Here is a 23,971-nt window from a genome sequence, read left to right on the forward strand (position 1 = left end):
AATGGAAGATATTTTGGAATCCCTCCTGGAGGACAGAAGGCTGAAATGTTGTAGGACATACATTGGAAACGGAAGGCGTTTCAGGATGCATCTACACTGTAGAAATAATGCGGTTTGATACTGCTTTTAATACAGTAGGTCCAATCCTATGGAAACCAGGGATTTGTAATTTTGCAAGGTCTTTAGCCTTCCCTGCAAAGAAAGGCTGGTGCCTCGTACGTTTACAAGTCTCATCATTCTGTAATAGGGAGCCATGGCTGTTAAAGTGGTCTCAAACCGCATTATTTCTACAGGGCAGATGCAATATAGCACTACTACTATAAAACATTTCTCATCACAAAGCCTCCACTTTGGTAGGAAAAGCAGCCGCACAGCGCCACCTGGCGGCCACAGCACAGGGAGGCATTCCTCGATGTGCGCATGCGCACGTCCCATTCCAGCGCCTTTCCTGGCCAAAGGGACCGCCTTAGATCCATTCTAAGTCCTACAGGCATTTCCGGCTCCGAATCGAAAGCGTTGCACCATAGAGACGTCGAAGTAGAGCGGCTCTTCCGTCTTCCTTGTTAGTTCAAACTAGGACCTGAAGTGACGAATGCATGCGACTCACAGCTTGACCTTGGCAATGTTTTCAGCCGCCACGCCCCTCTTCACTGATTGGCCATTCGCGATTCCTTTCAGACTCCAGCTAGCCAATGGGAGCCGTCTTTCCTGAAGCAGGAAGGAACGTTGGGAGCGCGAGCGTTCGAGGCTGCCTCTTTAAATCTGGAATGGAGAAGGAGGAGGAGGTAACTCGCTTCCGCAGCACGCGGAGCTCCAGCACTGAGCCATGGCAGTTAAAGCGGCGTCAAACCGCGTTAATTCTGCAGTGTGGATGCAGCCAGAGTCATAGTCCAGCGCTCATACCACTGCACCACGCTGGCCTGCACAGTGTTGTTGCCAGACTGTTAATATGAGACAGACTTCAGGAGGGAAACTGAGCCTGTGGTTCTGTATAGACGCGTCAGGCAGCAAAGGACTGATTTGCAGCAAGAGGGCAGCGCCTGGCACTTGGGTGTCGCCCTGCTTCTTCCATCCCCTGCAGTAGTCCTGGGGCTTGTCGTTTGCTGAGGCTCCTCCTAAACTGCACAGAACCAGGGCAGCTAATGTGGGATCTCCTTCTTGCTTTGGTTTTTCTGTGCCTTCAAGTCATTTCTGACTTACGGCAACCCTAAGGCAGTCAACCCATCGGGGGGGGGGTCTCTTGGCAAGATTTGTTCAGAGGAGCTTTGCCATCGCTATCGTAGGACCAGAGAATCCTAGAGTTGGAAGAGACCACAAGGGCCCTGATCCACTCCAGCCCCATTCTGCCATGCAGGAACTCTCACTCAAAGCATCCCTGACAGATGGCCATCCAGCCTCTGTTTAAAGACCTCTAAGGAAGGAGACTCTATCACCTTCCGAGGGAGTTTGTTCCACTGTCGAACAGCCCTTACTGTCAGGAAGTTCCTCCTAATGTTGAGGTGGAATCTCTTTTCCTGTAGCTTGCATCCATTGCTTCAGGTCCTAGTCTCTGGAGCAGCAGAAAAAAAGCTTGCTCCCTCCTCAATATGACATCCCTTCAAATATTTAAACAGGGCTATCATATCACCTCTTAACCTTCTTTTCTCCAGGCTAAACATCCCCAGCTCCCTGAGTCGTTCCTCATAGGGCAAGGTTTCCAGACCTTTCACCATTTTAGTCGCCCTCCTCTGGATACGCTCCAGTTTCTCAATGTCCTTTCTGAATTGTGGCGCCCAGAACTGGACACAATATTCTAGGTGGGGCCTGACCAAAGCAGAATAGAGTGGCACTATTACTTCCCTTGATCTAGACACTATACTTTTATTGATGCAACCTAAAATTGCATTGGCCTTTTTAGCTGCCGCATCACACTGTTCACTCATGTTCAACTTGTGGTCTATTTGGACTCCTAGATCCCTTTCACACGTAGTTTCATTCAGCCAGGTATCCCCAATCCTATATCTGTGCATTTTATTTTCCCCTTACATTTCTCCATGTTGAAATTCATTTTGTTAGCTTTGGCCCAGCTTTCAAGTCTGTTCAGGTCATTTTGGATCTTGATCCTGTCCTCTGGGGTATTAGCTACTCCTCCTAATCTGGTGTCTGAGGCTGAGAGTGTGTGACGTGCCCAAGGTCACCCAGAGGGTTTCATAGCTGAGTGAGGAACTGAGAGTTATAGTCTAACCTTCAAGCCACTATCACAAGCTGGCTCTGGAATTATAGTGCTATAATTATGTGTGGCACAAGGGCCTCAGGAGAACTATTGGAGAGCTCAGCTTATCCCATAAAGCATTTGTTGAAGCCACCTGATCCCCAGATTCATTTGGAAGCCATTGGAAAGGGCATTTGGTATAGCTGCCCCTGCTCCCTATAGAATGCTCTGCCCCTGGAATTAGGGCATGGACCAAAACTGGTTTGTAGTCTCTTCACCCAAGGATTCCCAGACTGATTTCTGTAGACTGAATATGTTACTGGCTGCTCTTTTAGATATCTACAGTTGAATCTCTCTTATTGAAAATACTTAGAATCAGAAGTGATTTGGATTTTATATTTATTTATTTATTGGATCTCTTGGACATGGGATCCAAGTCTAAACCCAAAATTCTTTTATCTTTCATATACACTTTATAAACATGGCATGAAGGTAATTTTATACAATATTTTAAAATAATTTTGTGCATGCAGCAAAGTTGGTATGCACCAAACCATCAGAAGGCAAAGGTGCCACTATCTCAGCCACCCATGAAGAAAGCTTTGGGTTTGGGAATATTCTGGGTTTTGAGATTCCAGATGAACTATGAAACCCATTGGGTGACCCTTGGGCAAGTCACACTCTCTCAGCCTCAGGGAAAGGCAATGGCAAACCTCCTCTGAGCAAATCTTTCCAAGAAGACCCCATGATTCAACCTGTGTATGTTAACCTGGATATCCAGCAATTAAATTTGGTTGTGTGATGATTATGAAGGTACTGTATACAACTTGATCGTTTCATTTTAAATTAGCGGACACGTTTATTAGATAATCTAGAGAAGGGGGACAGTTTTTGCTGGAGTTTGGCTGTGTCCTTTGTTATGTTTAGTGGTGCCTAGAGTAGGAGCTGTCAGTCTGATATTTTCATGTTCATGTAGGTTAGAGAAGTCAATTGGCCTGTAGTGATAATAACTGGACTGGACTTAAATTAGAATTTCACAGAGTTTTCACGAAGGTAGATGTGAATTGCTTTCTGCACCAAGGATGTTCTGTTAATGATTAAGCATCTTGAAATCTCTCTATCTGTGGCAATGTTTTTCAACCAGATCTGTTGCTTCCTCATTGTTTCAAAGTCTGCTCTTATTGTCATTATCATACCAAGATTTTGTTTATGGTGTGGCATGTGCCCAAAGTATTTATGAATGCCCATGGTGATGCCTCTTGTCGTGATGAAGCCTGTAATTAAAGTGGCATTTACAAGCACAGGACTCAGTCTTGGGATCAGCAAATTGCTTTGATATAGATAAGAGAGAGATTTGCCTTGTCATAATCATAACTGGGTAAAGCTTTAATGACTATTGCAAGATGATTGATTGTTACACCAATAACTGTGTTCTTGCAAAATGGTCTTAATATTCCTATTTCTGTATAGGATCAGAAGGAACAAGGGGATGAACTCTGAAGAATAGTATTTTGCATAATTCTTCATATCCCGATTGCTTGCAAAAAGAGGGTAAGTATTTTCATCCGTTGGTTATTAATCAAATGATGCATGTCGGAAGAAAAGTTCCTAAGTTCTCATGCTGTCATTTTAAAACTTGAAGCTAGTAGTGGCTGGCCAGGGAAGGGATTTTGGAGTTGTGGTTCAAGGAAAGCATTGCCCCAATGTCAAAATGGCAAATCCATGAAGAGAAGTGAAAATCAAACTGTTCGTCTCTTAGTGTTGTTGTTTTTGTGGGCCTTCAAGACATTTCAAACTTATGGCAACCCTAAGTCATATCATGAGGTTTGCCTGGCAAGGTTTATTCAGGGGAGGTTTGCATTTGCTTTCCTCTGAGGCTGAGAGAGTGCAACTTTCTCAAAGTAACTCAGATTTCTGTAGTTGAGTGGAGATTTGGGTCCTAGTCCAACATTCAGACTGCTGCAGCTGAATGCCTACCTATTGGGGATGCTTTAGCTGAAGATCCTGCACTGAGCAGGGGATTGGATGCAGTGGCCTATGAGCCCCCTTTCAGCTCTTTGTAAGGTGGTCTTCCTCTTTTCCCACTGCCTTCTACCTTACCAAACATTATTGCCTTTTCTTGTAAGTCATGTCTTATCATAATATATCCAGAGTATGGTGGTCTCAGTTTAGTCATCTTGGCTTCTAGAGGGACAATTCAGGCTTGATTTGCTCTAGGACCCATTTATTTGTAATTTGGTTAAAGTTTCACTTTGATTTCTCAGCTCTTTGGGAAAAGGTCCCACTAGACTTCTTCCCCCTCCCCTTTTTTCTTCATCTTCTCTTTCTTTGCATTGATTATTATAGTAGTTCTCCTTGTATCTGTGCACTCAGAAACAATGCTTTGGCATAGCATTATCTCTTTGTACCCTGACACACTACTTTTGTGGATGTTTAAAACTAGTGGAGATATCAAAGGATGGCTGTTCAATTACTGCCACCCCGTGGACTTGTTCAAGAATGACACAGGCTTCCCCCTCCCTTCATGAGACCGATTAAAATAGATCAGCATTTATTTGTTTTGCTTAGTGGCTTTGTATCCAGCTGAAGTTCTTTGAGTGGCTCATGCTATTAATAAAATGCAATGTATTGTGTTGAACATTGACATTGGAGCAGGAAGAGGCAGTGTCTGCGGTGTCTATCTGCTTGCTTCCTCTTCTTTCTCTTCCTCCTTGATTTCTTTCCTGGGGCATTTGTGGAACTCTTGTGGAATCTCCAGTATTCCTGTATTTTCATCCTTGTTTTATCTAAAGGTTCAGGACAAGTAAATGTAGAGACTACTGAGAGCCAGGGTGGTGCAGTGGTTTCAGCTTTGGACCAAGACTCTGGAGACCAGGGTTTGATTCTATGCTTGGCCCCGCTTGAGCATGGAAACTCTTTGGATGACTTGGGCATGTCACACTCTCAGTCTCAGAGGTAGGCAAGAGCAAACCCCTTCTAAACAAATCTTGTGAAGAAAACCCCATGATAGGATGGGTGCAAAGTCAGAAACAACTTGAAAGGTATACAACAACAACAGATACTGTGCATAGTTTTTTGTGGGTTTTTCGGGCTAAGTGGCCATGTTCTAGAAGAGTTTCTTCCTGACATTTTGCCAGCATCTGTGGCTGGCATCTTCAGAGAAACTGGGCAGCCTCACAGCAGGGGTGCAATTTGTGCAATCCTTTAGATGGTGCTGGATTTCAACTTCCAGCTTTCTCTAGCATTATTTATGTATAGTAGCGCTGTTGGGAGTCGCAGTCCAGCATCCACACAATACCTAGCCCAGCTCTAGAGGCTGCATTGAGACAGCTTCCTCAAAATCATATGGAAAAGAGAAGTAGAGTTAGGTGGTCCTGAGCATATTGGTGACTCCTTTTCATGCTTTACGTTCCAGAGACTCAGGGCTGTTGACTCAACCAATCCGCTCGGATTTGCCCCTTCTACTGTGCTGCTCCCTACTCTTGGAATCTCCTTCCCATACGCATACGGACTACCACATCTTTAGCCAACTTTAAGTCCGAATTAAACACAATATTGTTTAGGGAAGCTTTCCAGCCTATAACCTGATTTTGGCAGTAGATAATGTGTATAAATCTGTATTGTTTTATAAACTGATAGTTTTAGATTTATTTTAATTATACAATTGTCCCTCCTTATCTGCGGATTTTTTTATCCACGGATTCAAATAGCCACGGCTTGAAAACATTCAAAAAAAGTATAAATTCCAAATAGCAAACTTTGATTTTCCATTGTATATAAGGGACATAATTTTTCTACCCCATTGTATTTAGTGGGACTTGAGCATCCACAGATTTTGTTATCCACTGGGAATCCTGGAACCAAACCCCAGCGGATAACAAGGGCCCACTTGTTAATTTTATAATTTCCTGCTTTTTCTTTTTAAACTGTATGCCATAGACAGGTTTTTGTCTATATTTCGGTTGTTTCACTATGTAAAGTGCCATGTAAACTTATGGCACTATATAACTAAACTTTAATAATAATAGTAGTAGTAGTAATAACTCCGCGTCCCAAAATGACCTTTCCCAGTGGTTTCAAGTAGATGTTAAACAGCATGGGGAACAAAACAACCATGAGGGGCCTCACAGGCCAATGGCCAGAGCATCGAACGGTAGTCCCCCAGCACCATCTTCTGAGTTCACCCCTTCTGGAAAGACTGGAATCACTGCATAAGAGTCCCCCATGTTCTACCACAGAGAGGTGGCCCAGAACGATACCAGGGTCGATCGTACTGAGAGGCCCAGCAGAACCAACAGGGATGCGCTCTCCCTATACAGTTCCCTGCGTAGCTTATCCACCAAAGCTGTCTCCATTCCATAACCAGACCTGAAGCCTGATTGGAATGGATCTTGATAATCTGTCTCATCCAGAAGCCCCCTGGAGCTGGGAGGCCAGCACACACTCCAGAACTTTGCTCCAAAAATGGAACACTAGAGATTGGCCGATAATTATTCAGAACAGTGGGATCCAGGGAGGCCTTTTTTTAGTAATGGTCTCACCACAGCCTCTTTTAGATAGGATGGAAACCTCCCTTGCTGCAGTGAGATATTCTCCACTCCCTTTAGCCGCTTGGCCAATCCTAGCCACTTGTCCACTCTTGCTGCTTTCAGGAGTCACGAAGGGCAAGGATCTAGTATACATTTGATGGCTTTCACCTCTCCAAAGATCCTGTCCACATCCTCAGGCTGCACAAACTAAAACATACCTAATAATACAGGGCAAGCAGGTGCCAAAACTACATCCGCTGGACCAGTCTCAGCTGCAGCGTCCAAGTCAGAGTGAATCCAAGTGATTTTGTCTGCAAAGTGTTTTGCAGATTTGTCACAGTGAGATCATTCTTCTCTCTCTCCCTGCATGTTTTTTCCTCTGTTCATTTCCAGCTGACATTTAATATTTTGGGACTACTGGGCATGCTCAGTTCTTTTTGGGCTGTATTTTGGGGAAGAAGGCCAATCTTTTATATTTCTTTTTTTTTTAAATTAAGTGAAGATGTGCAATGCTAATGCTCACCTCTTGTTTCTCAGTAGCTCTGTTTTGATTGCAGGCCTGTTGTCACATGCCCTCTAAATTCAGTATTAGAAGGAGGGATGCAAAGGAATCTTGAAGCACTTTTGAGACTAACTGAAAGATAGGTAGCATGAGCTTTTGTAGACGTGAGCCTACTACCTCAGAAGCATTTGGGATGGTTTATATTTTTATTTGTAAGCCACTGTGATTTTGATGTTTACCATAGAATAAACAGAGTATCCATGTTTGAAACAAATGTGAAATCTGGCATCTCCCCCCCCCCACCCCCCAGCACACTGGAAGTGAGCGGGTAACTGGTAAACTCTTCTTCAAAGGCAAGAAGAAAACAGCTGTCTCCATGACCAATTCCAGCGGTGCTGAGCAAATTGGTTGCCGGTTGCGTAGCTTCTTCAGGTCCCATTGCCTTGGAAACCTGACTTATATAATAAATGTGCATTAGTGTGGGAATTGCAAGATAGCTGGAAGGCCCAGCTGGGGAAACAATTAAATGCAGAATATGAGTCATGCTCAGACTTTTTCAGGACTCTGTTTTTATCAGAAGGATGGAGATGTCACTTCCAACCTTAGGGACCATTTTTACTTGTTGTTGGAGTAGCTCTTTCCTGGAAATAGTTCAGCAGAGCTTGAAATCTTCTGTGTTGGCTTTTCCAAAAAATGGCATCCAAATGTCAGATGACTCTTTCTTGTTTTTTCTTTGTGAGGGTTTTGCACGTGTTTGTCTTCTGAACACTAAGGAGGAAAAGGTGGGTTATGCTGCTAAATGCAAGACCCTGAGTTTAGCACTGTTAGGTCTGTAAGGTCAAACCTGCTTAATGCATGGAATTCAGACCACACTTTTATGACATGTCTGTGAGCTCCAGCAAGACAGAGCAAACCATGCAGCATTTTGGAGAACTCTTCAGTGAGCACTTTGCTCCAACAAGTTCTGAAGCTCAGCTGCAGCTTTCTTTAGATCTGAGCCAAATCTCTTCCACCCACCTCTAGACCTTTAAGTGGGAGGTATTAAAGGTACAGGGCATCAGCTTGGAGGATAGCACATCTCCTATTCTCCAGGGTCCCTTTTACACTATACAGTTATAGTATTATGATTCCACTTGAATTGACATGGAAACGTTCTTTGGAATCCTGGGATTTGCAGTTTGGGGGCAGAGGTGTTTAGAATTCTTAAACACCTCACCAAGATAGAAACCCCAGGGCTTCATAGGGTGCTGCTACCGGCAGTTAAAGTGAAATAGTGCTAGAATTGTGAATTATGAATGGGCTCCTTGATTTCAGAGTGGCTTCAGGATCTGTGGAACGTTTGGAGGAAGGCATGCTGAACACTGAAGTTAGAACCGTTCAAGCCATTGTATTCCCCATCACCATGTATGAATATGAGAGCTGGACAATAAAGATAGCAGAGAGAAAAAAAATCAACTCATTTGAGATGTGGTGTTGAGGATATTGTGGACAGCTAAAAAGACAAACAAATGGATCCTAGAACAGATTGAGCCTGAACTCTCCTTGGAAGCCAAGGGGCTTGGCAGACCGGCCCAAAAGGTCTATTACTATTGCTGTCTATCGTATATACTCAACAATAGGTCAACATCCTGTAGAAATTGAGGGCAGGTTTTGGCACCAAAATTATGGATTTTAATCTGACCATTGGATAAGTCAAAGGTAAAACCTAGAGGCACATAAAAAAGGATGTAAAGGATGAAGCTAAGGAAAACAGTGCCAAAAAACGTACAAAGTTCTGGCAGGCATAACTGTTAGTACTTTTTCAACCCAGGCATTCAAAAAGGTCAGAAGTGGAGCCATGGTGGAGAGAATAGAAAGGGTTGTATTACTTTTAGGTGCCTCTGAGGTGGACTAAGCTTTCTCCTTTTGCCACTCTACTCAGAGAAAGAGAGTGGTTCTTTTTTTGACCCATGGATAAGCCGGCCCAGTTTTTTGGGGTCAATTTTATATATATGAATGTATACAGTATGCTTTAAAAATGCGGGGGGGGGGGGGGGTAGCTGGTGAGGCTGGCTAATCTGCTTTCTCCTTTTCTCTCTGTTTCCTCTTACACATGCTCAGTAAGAGTTCCTGGTGGCAGCTGCTGTTTGCCTTGCCTGTTGTAGACAGGCACACACAACTATAGTAAAATGATCTAGAGAAAAACCCCATTCCTTCCCATTGCCAGCTTAATTGTATTGTTTACTGCATACACTCTGCAGCAATCCTGTAGCAAAAGTCGGACTTTTCCAGTCCTCCTACCTATCCTATGAATGCCAATGCCTCTAATAACAGTTTTGAAGACAAGAAGGAAAAAGTGGGGCTGGCATAAAAGGACTTTGTGATAAGGTAATTTTTGGCCGCATCTGCACTGAAGAATGAATGTAGTTCGACACTGTTTTGGTCCAAAACACACTGTAGAAATAATCCAGTCTGGGACTGCTTTAACTGCCCTGGCTCAGTGCTAGGGAATCCTGGAAATTGTAGTTTATTGTGGCATCAGAGCTCTCTCTGACAGAGAAGGCTAAATGTCTCACAAAACTACAGCTCTCAGAATTGAGTCAAGGCAGTTGAAGCACTTTCAAACTGGATTATTTCTGCAGTGTGTTTTGAACGTTTGACTTCTGTGGCTCAGTGCTATGGAATTCTGGGATGTGTTGTTTTTTGAAATATTTAATAATAATAATAATAATAATAATAATAATAATAAAAAAGTTTTTATTTATATACCGCACCTTCCTCAGATCAGGGCGGTTTACACAAGTTACAATTACACATACAATGCATTAAAAACAAACACCATACAGTATACAATAAAATAAAGGGAATGGTGAGGGGGGAGGGAATCAGGTCCAGCATTCTTCTCTCCCTCTGAGGCCTGGACCAAGGCAGATGGACCAGAGGGAGGGCTCTTCTTCTTCAGGCTAGCCCCTGATGGTGCTGGGCCAGCCTTCTCTCTCCCCCAGAGGCCGAAAGATGACAGTTAGGGAGGGAGGAGCCTCTGTCTTCAGGCTGGCCCCTGATGGTACTGGGTCAGCCTTCTCTCTCCCCCAGAGGCCGAACGATGACAGTTAGGGAGGGAGGAGCCTCTGTCTTCAGGCTGGCCCCTGATGGTACTGTGCCTTCTCTCTCCCCCAGAGGCCGAAAGATGACAGTTAGGGAGGGAGGAGCCTCTGTCTTCAGGCTGGCCCCTGATGGTACTGGGTCAGCCTTCTCTCTCCCCCAGAGGCCGAACGATGACAGTTAGGGAGGGAGGAGCCTCTGTCTTCAGGCTGGCCCCTGATGGTACTGGGTCAGCCTTCTCTCTCCCCCAGAGGCCGAACGATGACAGTTAGGGAGGGAGGAGCCTCTGTCTTCAGGCTGGCCCCTGATGGTACTGGGTCAGCCTTCTCTCTCCCCCAGAGGCCGAACGATGACAGTTAGGGAGGGAGGAGCCTCTGTCTTCAGGCTGGCCCCTGATGGTACTGGGTCAGCCTTCTCTCTCCCCCAGAGGCCGAACGATGACAGTTAGGGAGGGAGGAGCCTCTGTCTTCAGGCTGGCCCCTGATGGTACTGGGTCAGCCTTCTCTCTCCCCCAGAGGCCGAACGATGACAGTTAGGGAGGGAGGAGCCTCTGTCTTCAGGCTGGCCCCTGATGGTACTGGGTCAGCCTTCTCTCTCCCCCAGAGGCCGAACGATGACAGTTAGGGAGGGAGGAGCCTCTGTCTTCAGGCTGGCCCCTGATGGTACTGTGCCTTCTCTCTCCCCCAGAGGCCGAACGATGACAGTTAGGGAGGGAGGAGCCTCTGTCTTCAGGCTGGCCCCTGATGGTACTGGGTCAGCCTTCTCTCTCCCCCAGAGGCCGAACGATGACAGTTAGGGAGGGAGGAGCCTCTGTCTTCAGGCTGGCCCCTGATGGTACTGTGCCTTCTCTCTCCCCCAGAGGCCGAAAGATGACAGTTAGGGAGGGAGGAGCCTCTGTCTTCAGGCTGGCCCCTGATGGTACTGGGTCAGCCTTCTCTTTCCCCCAGAGGCCGAAAGATGACAGTTAGGGAGGGAGGAGCCTCTGTCTTCAGGCTGGCCCCTGATGGTACTGGGTCAGCCTTCTCTTTCCCCCAGAGGCCGAAAGATGACAGTTAGGGAGGGAGGAGCCTCTGTCTTCAGGCTGGCCCCTGATGGTACTGGGTCAGCCTTCTCTTTCCCCCAGAGGCCGAAAGATGACAGTTAGGGAGGGAGGAGCCTCTGTCTTCAGGCTGGCCCCTGATGGTACTGGGTCAGCCTTCTCTCTCCCCCAGAGGCCGAAAGATGACAGTTAGGGAGGGAGGAGCCTCTGTCTTCAGGCTGGCCCCTGATGGTACTGGGTCAGCCTTCTCTCTCCCCCAGAGGCCGAAAGATGACAGTTAGGGAGGGAGGAGCCTCTGTCTTCAGGCTAGCCCCTGATGGTGCTGGACCAGCCTTCTCTCTCCCTCAGAGGCCGAAAGATGACAGTTAGGGAGGGAGGAGCCTCTGTCTTCAGGCTAGCCCCTGATGGTGCTGGACCAGCCTTCTCTCTCCCTCAGAGGCCGAAAGATGACAGTTAGGGAGGGAGGAGCCTCTGTCTTCAGGCTAGCCCCTGATGGTGCTGGACCAGCCTTCTCTCTCCCCCAGAGGCCGAAAGATGACAGTTAGGGAGGGAGGAGCCTCTGTCTTCAGGCTAGCCCCTGATGGTGCTGGACCAGCCTTCTCTCTCCCCCAGAGGCCGAAAGATGACAGTTAGGGAGGGAGGAGCCTCTGTCTTCAGGCTGGCCCCTGATGGTACTGGGTCAGCCTTCTCTTTCCCCCAGAGGCCGAAAGATGACAGTTAGGGAGGGAGGAGCCTCTGTCTTCAGGCTGGCCCCTGATGGTACTGGGTCAGCCTTCTCTCTCCCCCAGAGGCCGAAAGATGACAGTTAGGGAGGGAGGAGCCTCTGTCTTCAGGCTGGCCCCTGATGGTACTGGGTCAGCCTTCTCTCTCCCCCAGAGGCCGAAAGATGACAGTTAGGGAGGGAGGAGCCTCTGTCTTCAGGCTGGCCCCTGATGGTACTGGGTCAGCCTTCTCTCTCCCCCAGAGGCCGAAAGATGACAGTTAGGGAGGGAGGAGCCTCTGTCTTCAGGCTGGCCTCTGATGGTACTGGGCCAGCCTTCTCTTTCCCCCAGAGGCCGAAAGATGACAGTTAGGGAGGGAGGAGCCTCTGTCTTCAGGCTGGCCTCTGATGGTACTGGGTCAGCCTTCTCTCTCCCCCAGAGGCCGAAAGATGACAGTTAGGGAGGGAGGAGCCTCTGTCTTCAGGCTGGCCTCTGATGGTACTGGGCCAGCCTTCTCTCTCCCTCAGAGGCTTTTAGCCTTTTCTGCCAGGAATCTCTAGCGTCCCAGCAAACTACAAACCCCACGATTCTGTAGCATGGAGCCATGACAGTTAAAGTGGTGCCAAACAGCATTAATTCTGCCCTGCGGCAGCAGCCTAGGTTGAAGGTTTTGTTAATTGAAGTATCTGGAGAATTGCACTTGAAAAAATGTAATGTTTACAAGTTTTGCAAAACTCTGAGTAGTGTGATGGAGAAGGAAAGAGGGTAGAGAGTGTTATACTGATGTGGCAAAAGTATTGCAAAATGGAGAATGAAGCTTAATAGAAACCAGGTGAGAAAATTTGAGCAAACATGCACGAACCACAGAGGGAGACAAGTAGGAGGGAGAGGAAACGAGTGAATATGCGTTGTGTGGTTTTGGGTCTTCATGCAGACAAACATTAACAGTTCTTGGTGTAACTATGAAGCTGTCTCTTCTTTTTGTGGGGTTTGCTTTTCAGAGCTCAGCCCATCTGATGGCATTGCTCTTGGGGATATGCAAACCATTGTAAAATTGCTGCCTTGCTGAAAGTTTCTTAAAGAGGAGGTGGAAGAATGTAATTTATGAATCACTGTTCTATTTCTGAAGGCCTTGTAGGATTAAAAAATGACTCACGGGTCTCTCTTTAGCCTAAGCAATGATGTTTATAACTAGTGTGTTGAACACTGAACATCGCAATATATATTTATAACTCTATTCCAATTGTATTAAAAGTCAAGTGGGCCACTTTTAAAAGGCCTCTTATAGTTTTCCTTGTCCTTTCACACCTTAAATATAATTTTACTGAATACAGTCCTCGGCATCCCATTTTTTTCCCTAATGTTAATGGAAGATGGAAGTTCAGCAAATGGCTCTATTTACCATGCATTTCATTTGGAAACCATCTGACCATCTAAATACTTCTTGGTAGCAATGTACAATCTTTTCTTTCCAGACTATAATTTGCAAACTAAAAGCCTCTCTCAGTGACAGATTTTCTTTCTTTCTGGAGTCAGTGTCCACCATCCTGTCTTTCCAAAGTTAACTATGCTTTTACGTTACATGTGCACCCCCGCTAAAAACATAACTTTCCTTTGACATAGTCCTCAATCATGGTTAGGACAAATTGTGGTTTGCTGTAGAAAATGGAGTAGTGGATTGCAGTATGATGAGAAGATTCTGTCCTTTGGGGCAAGGACATTATTATTATTATTATTATTATTATTATTATTATTATTATGTTTTCCAGGTCATTTTTGACTTGTGGCAACCCTAAGGTGGACCTATCATAGGGTTTTCTTGGCAAGTTTCTTCAGAGGGATTTTGCCTTTGCTATCCTTTGAGGGTGAGAGAGTATGACTTGCCAAAGGCCACCCCATTTTTTTAATGGCTCAGTGGAGAAACAAACCCTGATCTCCAGAGTTGTAGTCCCAACACTCAAATCACTACACCATGCTGACTTCCAATAATAATAATTTATTCCTTATCCACCTCTTCATAATAATAATAATAATGTTATTTCTTACCCTTCTCTCCCTGAGCCTCAAGGCAAGGTACAACATAGATTAAAACATATAAAATCATTTGAAAAACACTGTTAAAACATTGTTAAAGCCCATAAATGTAAGACATATGATGAAAATGATAATAATAATAATAATAATAATAATAATAATAAATGATTTATTTATAGCCTGCCCAATCACAAGGAATCCAGGTGGGTTACAGCAATAAAAATACATAAATATAAAATACATAAAAATAAAAATAGACTCTTCTTCTTCAGGCTAGCCCTGATGGAGATAGGCCAGCCATTTCACTCCCTCCCAGGCCAGAAGATGACAGTTGCCATGGAGGCTCTTCTTCTTGAGGCTAGCCCTGATGGATATTAAAATCATCCCAACATAAATTCAAATATCCTAATTTAAAATTCATAGTTTAAAATCGAGTGGGTAGGTCTGCCAGAAAACATAGGTCTTTAATACTTTTTTAAAAAATAAGATAGCATATTTAGCTATCTCTCCCGACAGTTCATTCCATAGTTTCGGAGTGGACGAAGAAAATGTCCTCTGACTGACAGTTGCCAGTCTAATCCTGGCTGATCGGAGCAAATGTCTGCCAGAGGACATGAGTGTATGGAGTGGATTATATGGGAGGAGGTGAGCCTGTAGGTAGCCTGGACCCAAACCATGTAGGGTTTTAAAAGCAATAACCAGCACTTGATACCTTGCTTGGAAACTGACTGGAGTGGCGTGGTTTTAATATTGGCACAATATGATCACACCTAGATGTACCAGCAATCAATCTGACATGTCATGGCAAGGTTGGTTTTTGCAGGCTGCATCAAGGGCACACAAAACTTATTGATGGCTGGACATGACCTTTTTTGTGGCTAACGTTGTGCCATGGGAACGCTTCCGTTAACAGAGGAGATGTGTTCCTGGGCATTAGTTTTTAAACAGAAAATTTGGTACCAGAGGTAGAAGTAACATGGAAATAGGGATAGGTTTCTACACCACCACCAAAGCACACACACACACAAAAAGGTACTGTATATACCAGTAGTTCTCAACCTGTGGGTTGCGACCCCTTTGGGGGTCGAACGACCAATTCACAGGGGTCTCCTAAGACCCAGGGTTCGCACCATTATCTATAATACTCCAGTGCAGCGGTTCTCAACCTGTGGATCACGCCATTAGGAAGGTTGAGAACCACTGGATATACTCATGTATATGTCTAGAAATTTTAGTCAAAAAATTGACCCCCCAAAACGGTGTCAACATATCCATGGATCCATGTAAGTACTGCACTTTAACTCTTATTTAAAAGATAAAAAAGGAAACATCCCCTGGTGGAAGACAAGTGAGTAATGTTTCCTGGAAGCACTAACCCACCTCTTATTTTCTCATCCATCCAGCCTTTAGTATGAGAACAAAGAGTTATGCCTGCTGGGATTCTGTAAATTCTTTGTCATTGTTTTCCTTTGCTTTGTCCTTTAGATACTTTATTACATGCCTCTATGTATTACCCTTGACATATCTATGGGTCATATCAAACCCCATAAGTACAGCTCCAAAACCTGCCCTCAACTTAAACATGATGTTGACTTGTAGTCAAGTATATACGATAGTTAAACATGTTTCAGACAACTTTTTATCCAAAACTGATAATATGTCCATGTGAAATTACAAAACAAACAGATCAGGTAAGCTTGCATAAGCAGAGAAAAACATTTCAAACCTTCTAGCATCCGCTTGAAAACGTACTCCAAAATACATCCGAGGATACTTTTTCTTTCTCTTTCACCAGCCTCACTTTTTAAAAATGATTTCCATTTTGGAGGCCAGACTTACAGATCTGTGATTTTGAACCAGAGCATCTTTTCTCTCCTTTTCTTTCCATTTTCCTGTTCACACGTGCTCAGTATGGGATTCTGGAGGCAGCTGCTGTTTTACTTGCCTTTTGTAGATAGGCACACACAGTTCCAGTAGGATCAGCTAGAGAAGAATCCCATTCTTTCCCAGCTCAAGCTTTGTTGTGTTGTTTAAGGCAGACATACTGCTGCTTAGCACTGGACCTCTGTGTATCTGCAACTCTCTATAACCATCATCCCAATACTGATGCTGCTAGAAGAACATCCAGTTAGACAGAGGAAAAGGAAAAAGGAGTATGGACAGGTGTAGAAAGACTGTAAAAAGAGCTTCTTTGTTAACTGGGGTATGCTGATATATGGAAAACTTGCTTACAATGAGTAGGGTCTTTGGTCCATCTAGACTTGCTTTGTTAGCTCTGACAGCCAGCTATTGCTCTCCAAGGCAGGATTTCTTCCTGGCTCTACCTGGAGATCCGGGGTATTCCTTGGTAGTTCTCCATCCATATTTTACCCTGATTTTGTGCCAAAATCAGACAAGATCAGGTATGTTCATGGTGAGAGTTCAGAGTCATCTGGTGATAACCTCCCAGCTCTTTGTTGTGTGTGGAAAATCACCATTTCTTATTGTAACTGATTAATTCTATTTTAATGGTCACTTCTGTAAGCTTTTAATTGAACTGTGCTTTTAAACTATAAGCCAATTTATTTGAGTCCCAATTTTGGATGAAAAGCGGGAAAGCGATGATGATGGTGATGATGATGATGATGATGATGATGATGATTAAATGCTGGTACTGAAGCCACAAGGTTGTAAGTTTGATCCCAGGTCTCCAAGGTTGACTCAGCCTTCCATCCTTATGTAGGTTGGTAAAAGGAGTACCCAGCTTGTTGGGGGCAATTGGCTTACAGTTTGATTGTAAATACAAGTGGTATAGAAATGTAAATGCTATTGCTATAATAATAATAATTCTTAGTTCTTCTGTTAAATGTAACCAAGCTGTGCTTCAATTTCCTGAGCAAATTCTCCAGTCAAAGTACAGCCGCGATGTCCTCTTACGGAGAGGAAGAGCCGAAGGCTACACCCTGGACCTTGTGCCCCAATTGTTTGTTTAACCTTCAGCTGGCTGCTCTTAATGAGAACCAGCATCCCGTTTCCACCAGCTGATGTTTGGCTGCATGTCCCTAATGCGATTTAATGAGATGTGGCAGTTGAGGAAAAATGCAGTGTGGTAGGTTATTACCCTCTTGTGTGGCATGCTGCCCTTTCCGCTGGAAAACAATGCCCACTGATGGCAAGGACATATAAACAGAGCTCAGAGGAAGGAACTGGCAGAACCATCTCTGAGTATTCCTTGCCTAAGAAAATCCTGTGCAATTCGTGGGGTCACCATATGTCGACAGGCAACTTGAAGGCACATGCACACAGACACAGAACATGTGGAAATCCATTTTAGCATAAATACAAGGGTAGACAGTCTCTACCCAGCAGAATTTCACATTATTATCCTGTGTGCCAGCATGGTATAGTGGTTTGATTGTTGGACTATGAATCTGGAGACCATGGTTCAAATTCCAGCTCAGCCATGGAAACCCACTGGGTTGCCCTGGGCAAGTTTCACTCTCTTAGCCTCAGAGGATGGCAATGGCAAACCTTGCCAGGAAAACCCCATGATAGCTTTGCCTTAGTCAGAAACAAGTTTAACACACACGATGTCTTATTTAAGATAACCATGATGGCTTTTCAGAATGATTAGAGCAATGTTTTTCAGGTTTTTGATGGCTGAAGCATACCTTTTCATGTCATAGAATCATAGAGTTGGAAAGGACCCATAGCCCACAAAGTCCAACCCACTGTTCAGTGCAGGAAATCCAGCTAGATTACAATGGTTCCCAAACTTTGGTCTTCCAGAGGTTTTGGACTTCAGCTCTCAGAAGGCACAGACAGCTTGGCCAACAGTCAGGAATTTTGGTAGCTGAAGTCCAAATATCTGAAGGACCAAAGTTTGGGAACCACTGAAATAGAACATCTCCAGCATGAAACCTGTCCAGCCTTTTTTTTAAAAGACACCCAAAAAAAGAGATCCCATCACCTCTTCAGACAACTGGTTCCATTGTCAAACGGCTCTACATTTAACACTCTCTCAAATGTACTTTGGAAATCTTTATAAGCATGAAATGCAAGTTTAGTGTCCCTTATCTGAAATGCTTGGGGCCAGAAGTATTCTATATATTGGATTCCCCCCCCCCCCCCCCACCGATGTTGGAATACCTCTGTTTGCAAATATGTACGTAATGAAATATCTTGGAAATGGAACCCAAGTCTAAACACAAAATTTATTTATTTTTCATATATACCTTATAGACATACCCTGGAGGTAATTTTATACAATATTTTAAAATAATTTTGTGCATGAGACAGAATTTCTGGCTTTGTTTTGGTGCTCCAACCAACTACACTTCTTAGAATCCCATAGCATTGAGCCAGGGCAGTTAAAGTGGTGTCAAACCAGATTATTTCTGCAGTGCAGATGCAGCCTAGGACCTGAATCCCAATTCCAGGTTCTGGGGGGGCAGTGGCTGGCTGTCCTTGGAGGTGTTGGAAAAATGCTCAAATCTTGTCTAGCCCTATAGTAAAGCTGCTATTGATGGACCCCAGTTTGTGGCCTTTGCTCTGTACTCTTAAATGAAGCTCTGTCTAGGGAATGTAAAAAGGAATTTAACATTTTAAATTTTATTTAATATTAATTTAGTAACAATTAGTGCAGTTAGTTTTTATCTGTATTTATCAGTGGTTCATTGCCTCGGGAGCCTGGCAGACTGAGGGGCAACATAAAAAATATTAGTAAGTAAATGTTCAGCTTTGTAGCTAATCATTCATGCACCTTTTCATAAATGCACCAGATTTGCACCACTTATGGATTAACACGTAATCCTTCTGAGATACTGGAGCATGTGGCATTGTTCAGCTGACTGCTATAATGTTCCTATAAGAATAAGGTTGAAAACAAGATGACTTACATGTGAAAAATCATTTGACCATATTTCAAAACCATTTTAAAGAACTTCAAGGTAGCCTTGAACATAGTAGTTGTAATTATTAAGACATTTGAGGGCACATACAAATGCTGTGGCCTGAATTCAATTGTTAATCCTAACTAGAGTAGACCTATTAAGTCAATGGTTGAATGATGAATTAATATATAGGCAAATCCAAGTGATTCAATGGGTCGGGAGAGACCCAGTGTAGTAGTTTGAGAAGGAGTCTGGGAGTCCCTGCTCAGCCGTGGAAATCCTGGAAGTCTTGTTCAAGCTTATTCTGGGTGCTAGATCACCAGCCAGACCACGGCACCATGCTGGCTTGTATCTAATTGTATCTTGAACCATATAGTTAGATACAAGACAGAATAGTATAGTAGTTTGAGTGGCGGTCTAGGACCCAGGATAAGCTTATGAAAGTTATGCTACAACATCTTTTGCTCACTTAGTGTCAAAGGTATTACAAGATCCCTTTGTGTGTTTCTAAGTTGTTTGTTAAAAACGTATGAGTGGGACCAATCTTGCTTTAGAGTAGGGGGTGGGAAGCTTCCATGCATTCGAATCCTGGTCTCCTGGGGTCCTCAGTCCAATGCTCAAACCACCACACTATCCTGGCTGGAAAAGATACTTCAGGCTCAGTCTCTCTTACCTGAAGTGCTTGTGACCAGAAGTGTTTTGGATTTTTTGGGATTTTGGAATATTTGCATATACACAATGAGACACTTTGGAGATGAGACCCAAGTCTAAACATGAAATTCATTTATGCTTTGTATATATGCTATACACATAGCCTGAAAGTAATTTTATACACAATACAGTCAACCCTCCACATCCACACATTTTTTATTCATCGATTCAAGCACTCAAGAATTGAAAATATATTTTTAAAAATATATAAATTCCCAAAAGCAAATCTTGAGTTTGCCATTTTATATCAGGGACACTAATTTACTAAGCCATTAAATTTAATGGTACTTGAGTACCCATGGATTTTGGTATCCATGGGAGGTCCTGGAACCAAACCCCAGTGGATACAAAGGGCTCACTCTACTTTTATCAGATTTGCACACAAAACAGTTTGTGTACACTGAACCATCCGAAAGCAAAGGTATCATCATCTCAGCCACCCATGTGGACAGTTTTAGATTTTGGAATACTTTGAATTTTGGAATTTTGCAAAAAAAGTGGTGGGGAGAGTGTATTGCTTCCTTATCTTCATTTTGTGCTCTGAAAATTCAGCAGAAGCCACAGTCCCTGCCTTTTGGAGAGCTTAGCCTACTGAACAGTATTTGAGAACTGTGTTTATGTAATTACGTTGCTAATAACTTGGGCAGTCTAAAGGGACAGATTTAAGCCAGTTAGGCTGAAGTCAGCTTAAGTTTCTTTGGCTGTGCTGCCAGAAGGAATATTGTCCTTGCTTATTCCTTAGTGGAAAAGAAATAATAATAATAATGATGATAATAATAATAATACTACCAACACTACCCTCGATGTCAATATTAATTGTTTTAGCAAAAGAGACCTTCGTGCAAATAAGATCTGAAGGGTCCCTTTGATGTAGATAGTTAACCTGAGGACCTCCTTGTCACAGGATATTACTGAGGCAGATAGTTTGGGAAGATTATTGGTGACTTGGGAATTAAGCTTTTCCTTGCTGCGTGTGTTTGTGTGTCTGAGCGGGTATTTCTGGAGATTATGTTTGAGCCAGCAAAACAGGAGGCTGAGCACTTATACCTGACAGAAGACGAAAAAATGGTGGTACCCAACAGTGTGATGAGAATAAGGTACAGTTGACCCTCCATTTCCATGGATTTTTAAAAATTCACAGATTCAACTACCCAAAGCTTGAAAATACTAAAGAAATATACACATTCCAAAAAGCAAACCTTGATTTTGCCATTGTACATAAGGGGTGCCATTTTACTTTGCCATTGTGTTTAATGGGTCTTGAGTATCCACAGATTTTGGTATCCATAGGGGATCCTGGAACCAAACCCAGGAGATACCAAGGACCCACTGCATTTCAAAAACACAATCTGATGTTATGTGTGTTGGATTTCTCAGTGTTAATGAATGTCAAAACAAGAATAGCATGGTTCTCTCATTTTCAAATGTTTAGGTGGGCAACCTGAGTTAATAATAAAGTGGAATGGTCAATGTACGTTGAACCCTCTTTTCCATGAACTGTAGCTTTTTTGAGGCAGTTTTGGGATTTAAGATTCCGTGCCATGTCAGGGAACTTGTGAGTGCTCAGTCATGAAGATGGAAGCCCTTGGCTATTAGTACTGACCTTGGTCAGCCCATGTGTCAAAGGAATTTCCATGTCTGTTAGCTCAGTTAAATTAAATGAGTAAATGAGGAAAGTTAGTATTTTCTCTCTGAAAGGGATTGCCTAGTGAAAAACAACAGGAGTCTGGCCTAGAATTCAAATTGTTAGATCAGTATCTACTGTCAGTTGCTTCTTTTTAATCACTTTATTTTATGGTGCAGGAAATACTATTCAAAAACAAATCCTTCCATTAATGTAAGTTCACCTAATACATCTAAGAGTACTTTGCATGCTGTATTATCTATTATCTAGTTATATTCAGATTTAATAGGAATAATAACCTTGCTGTTTGCCATTTTATATAAGGAATGCCACTTTACTACGCCACTGTATTTAATGGGACTTGAGCATCTACAGATTTTGGTATCCATATGGGGGTCCTGGAAACAAACCCCAGCAGATACCAAGGGCCCACGGTAGAAGGTTGGGCAAAGGCTGGGAAATAAGTACAGCCAGCCCTCCATATCCACATTCATGGTTTGAAATGTATTTTTTTTAAATCCAAAAAGCAAACCTTGCTGTTTGCCATTTTATATAAGGGATGCTATTTTACTACACCATTGTGCATAATGGGACTGGAAGAGTTGATTTTGGTACCTAGGAAGGGCCCTGGAACCAAGCTGCAGTGGATACCAAGGACCCACTGTACTGATTCCAGTTTTGGAGACAGTGTACTGCTATGTAGCACTTGCTGAGGAGCATGTTCGTGAAGGTGCTGTTTTGGGCTTGCCATGATGCCATTAGGAATCATTTGGCTGCTGTGGAAGGTTGAACTAGATAGTATGATCCTCCCAAACAGCTTGGGCCATTGTCTGGCTGGTGGCTCCCTTATATTGCAGAGAGAAATTGGTCATCCCAGATCTAAATTGTTAAATTGGGAGGAAAAATAAGATCTGAATTGCCCAACTTGTTGCATGCTGAAAAGTGTTTCACAGTTCATTAACAGTGCAAACCTGGCTTAATTTGGCTTATTTATTTATTGCAGAACTTTCCTCCGCCTCTGGATGTGATTTCATTTGCAGTTGCTATGGAGAAGATCAGAGAGCAATTTTCCAGGCTCCAAATAGCAAAGCGGAGTGCCTTAACGGAAGACCCAACTTACTTATTGGATATTGATATTTCAAAAGCAGAAGGGAGCCATTTGGTGGCTGTTTCCTGTTCCAATCAATCGATCAGAGTTTACAACAGAGAGACATTAAGTTTGCTACGGGAATATAGTAACCATCCAGGATTGCTCAGTGGTGTCCGATTTGCACATGCATGCAAAGATGTCTTGTTTTCAGCCGGTAGTGATGGAACAGTGAAATGCTGGGATACGCGTTCAGGTTCTTTAGAGCCTGTACAGCTGTTTTGTGGCTATCCTTCCAATGTCTTCATCAGTTTTGATATAAGCTGTAATGACCTCATACTGTGTGCTGGCACAGAGAAAGTGGAAGAAGATGCATTCATTGTATTCTGGGATGCCAGGGGCTGCACAAATAGTGCCTCTTCCAGCAAAGCACCCTTGGGGGTCTATTCAGAATCCCACAATGATGATATTACTAAAATAGGTTGTCATCCCAGCAAACCAAACCTTGTGGTTTCAGGGTCGACCGATGGATTGGTGAATGTGTTCGATATAAACAAGGACAATGAAGAGGATGCATTGATTTCAACTTGCAACTCGGATTCGTCAATAAGTTTTATTGGATGGTCTGGAAAAGATTACCAACAGATTTACTGCATGAGCCATGATGAAGGATTTTGTTGGTGGGACCTTACCCAGCTGGATACTGAGGAGCCAATTACGTTATTGCGTATTCCAGATGCCAGGGAAGTCGTCAGCATAAAAAATAACAAACTGGATTACTTAATTGGTGGTCTGTATCTTGAAAAGTCAGACAACTTGATTGTGGTTGGAGGGATGTTGTCAGGAAACATCTGTCTCCTGGAATCCTGTATCAAAGGTCTAAATCCTCTGGGGGTCCTTCAGGGTGGACACTCTGCTACTGTCCGCTCTTTCTACTGGAACATGGCGGATGATTCTTTGTTGACTGGTGGAGAGGATGCACAGTTGTTGCTGTGGAAACCAGGAGCTGTGGGAAAAGCATTTGGAAAGAAGACTTCGATGAAAATCACTTCCTCTGTTCATCAGCGAGTGAGAGTTCACCAAAAACACTTCAAAAGCAAGACAAAATAATCATTATAAAGAAGTGGGGCTGAGAGACGTCCATTTCTAAGTGTTTCGAGAGCAGCCTTCCCCAAGTGGTTTGTAATTCACATTACATTGGCTGAGAATGATGGGAGTTGTGGAATAACGGAGGGTGCCAACTTGGGGAAGGCTGCAACAGAAATGACACAGACTTTTACTGCCTTATAGATGCAGTGAATTTATTATGGCATAAGTTTTTGTGGATTAGTGTCCATTTGATTGTTCTATTTAGTCTCTGAAATGCAGTGGGCAGCAGATTTTTCCTGCTGTTTACATTTATAATAATAATAATAATACGTTTTATTTATAGACCGCTATTCCGCAATGATCATAGCGGTGTACAGTGAAAATTGAATTCAATACAAATACAATGTGACAATTAAAGCAGGGAGAAGTCTCATCCTTCAGACAGTCCAAGATGTTGCTGGTCTGCCTGATGGCTCCCTCTGAGGCCGAGATGACAGTTGAGGAGGGAGGGG

General features: G+C 43.6%; 1 protein-coding gene across 4 annotated transcripts; it reads left to right on the forward strand.

The window, feature by feature from the left end:
* The first annotated feature begins 699 nt into the window (after positions 1–699).
* On the forward strand, positions 700–23,737 carry WDR89 (WD repeat domain 89). Of its 4 annotated transcripts, none has more exons than XM_089522746.1 (3): positions 700–785; positions 3,662–3,742; positions 22,287–23,737. In XM_089522746.1, exon 3 carries the CDS (start codon positions 22,329–22,331, stop codon positions 23,478–23,480), a length of 1,152 nt encoding a protein of 383 aa, XP_089378872.1. In that variant the 5' UTR covers positions 700–785; positions 3,662–3,742; positions 22,287–22,328; the 3' UTR covers positions 23,481–23,737. The 4 variants fall into 4 exon arrangements, with proteins under 4 accessions (XP_089378872.1, XP_089378873.1, XP_089378875.1 ...); XM_089522747.1 differs by lacking the exon at positions 700–785 and adding an exon at positions 2,772–3,004; XM_089522749.1 differs by lacking the exons at positions 700–785; positions 3,662–3,742 and adding an exon at positions 5,076–5,146.
* Positions 23,738–23,971: the final 234 nt, after the last annotated feature.

This window comes from Sceloporus occidentalis, unplaced genomic scaffold (genome assembly GCF_023333645.1).
Source record: "Sceloporus occidentalis isolate IW3139 unplaced genomic scaffold, rSceOcc1.0.p SCAF_4, whole genome shotgun sequence".
Taxonomy (NCBI): domain Eukaryota; kingdom Metazoa; phylum Chordata; class Lepidosauria; order Squamata; family Phrynosomatidae; genus Sceloporus; species Sceloporus occidentalis.

Coding starts and splice junctions, on each gene's coding strand:
- WDR89 (XM_089522746.1), top strand. CDS start 22,329: ATGGAGAAGATCAGAGAGCAATTTTCCAGGCTCCAAATAGCAAAGCGG.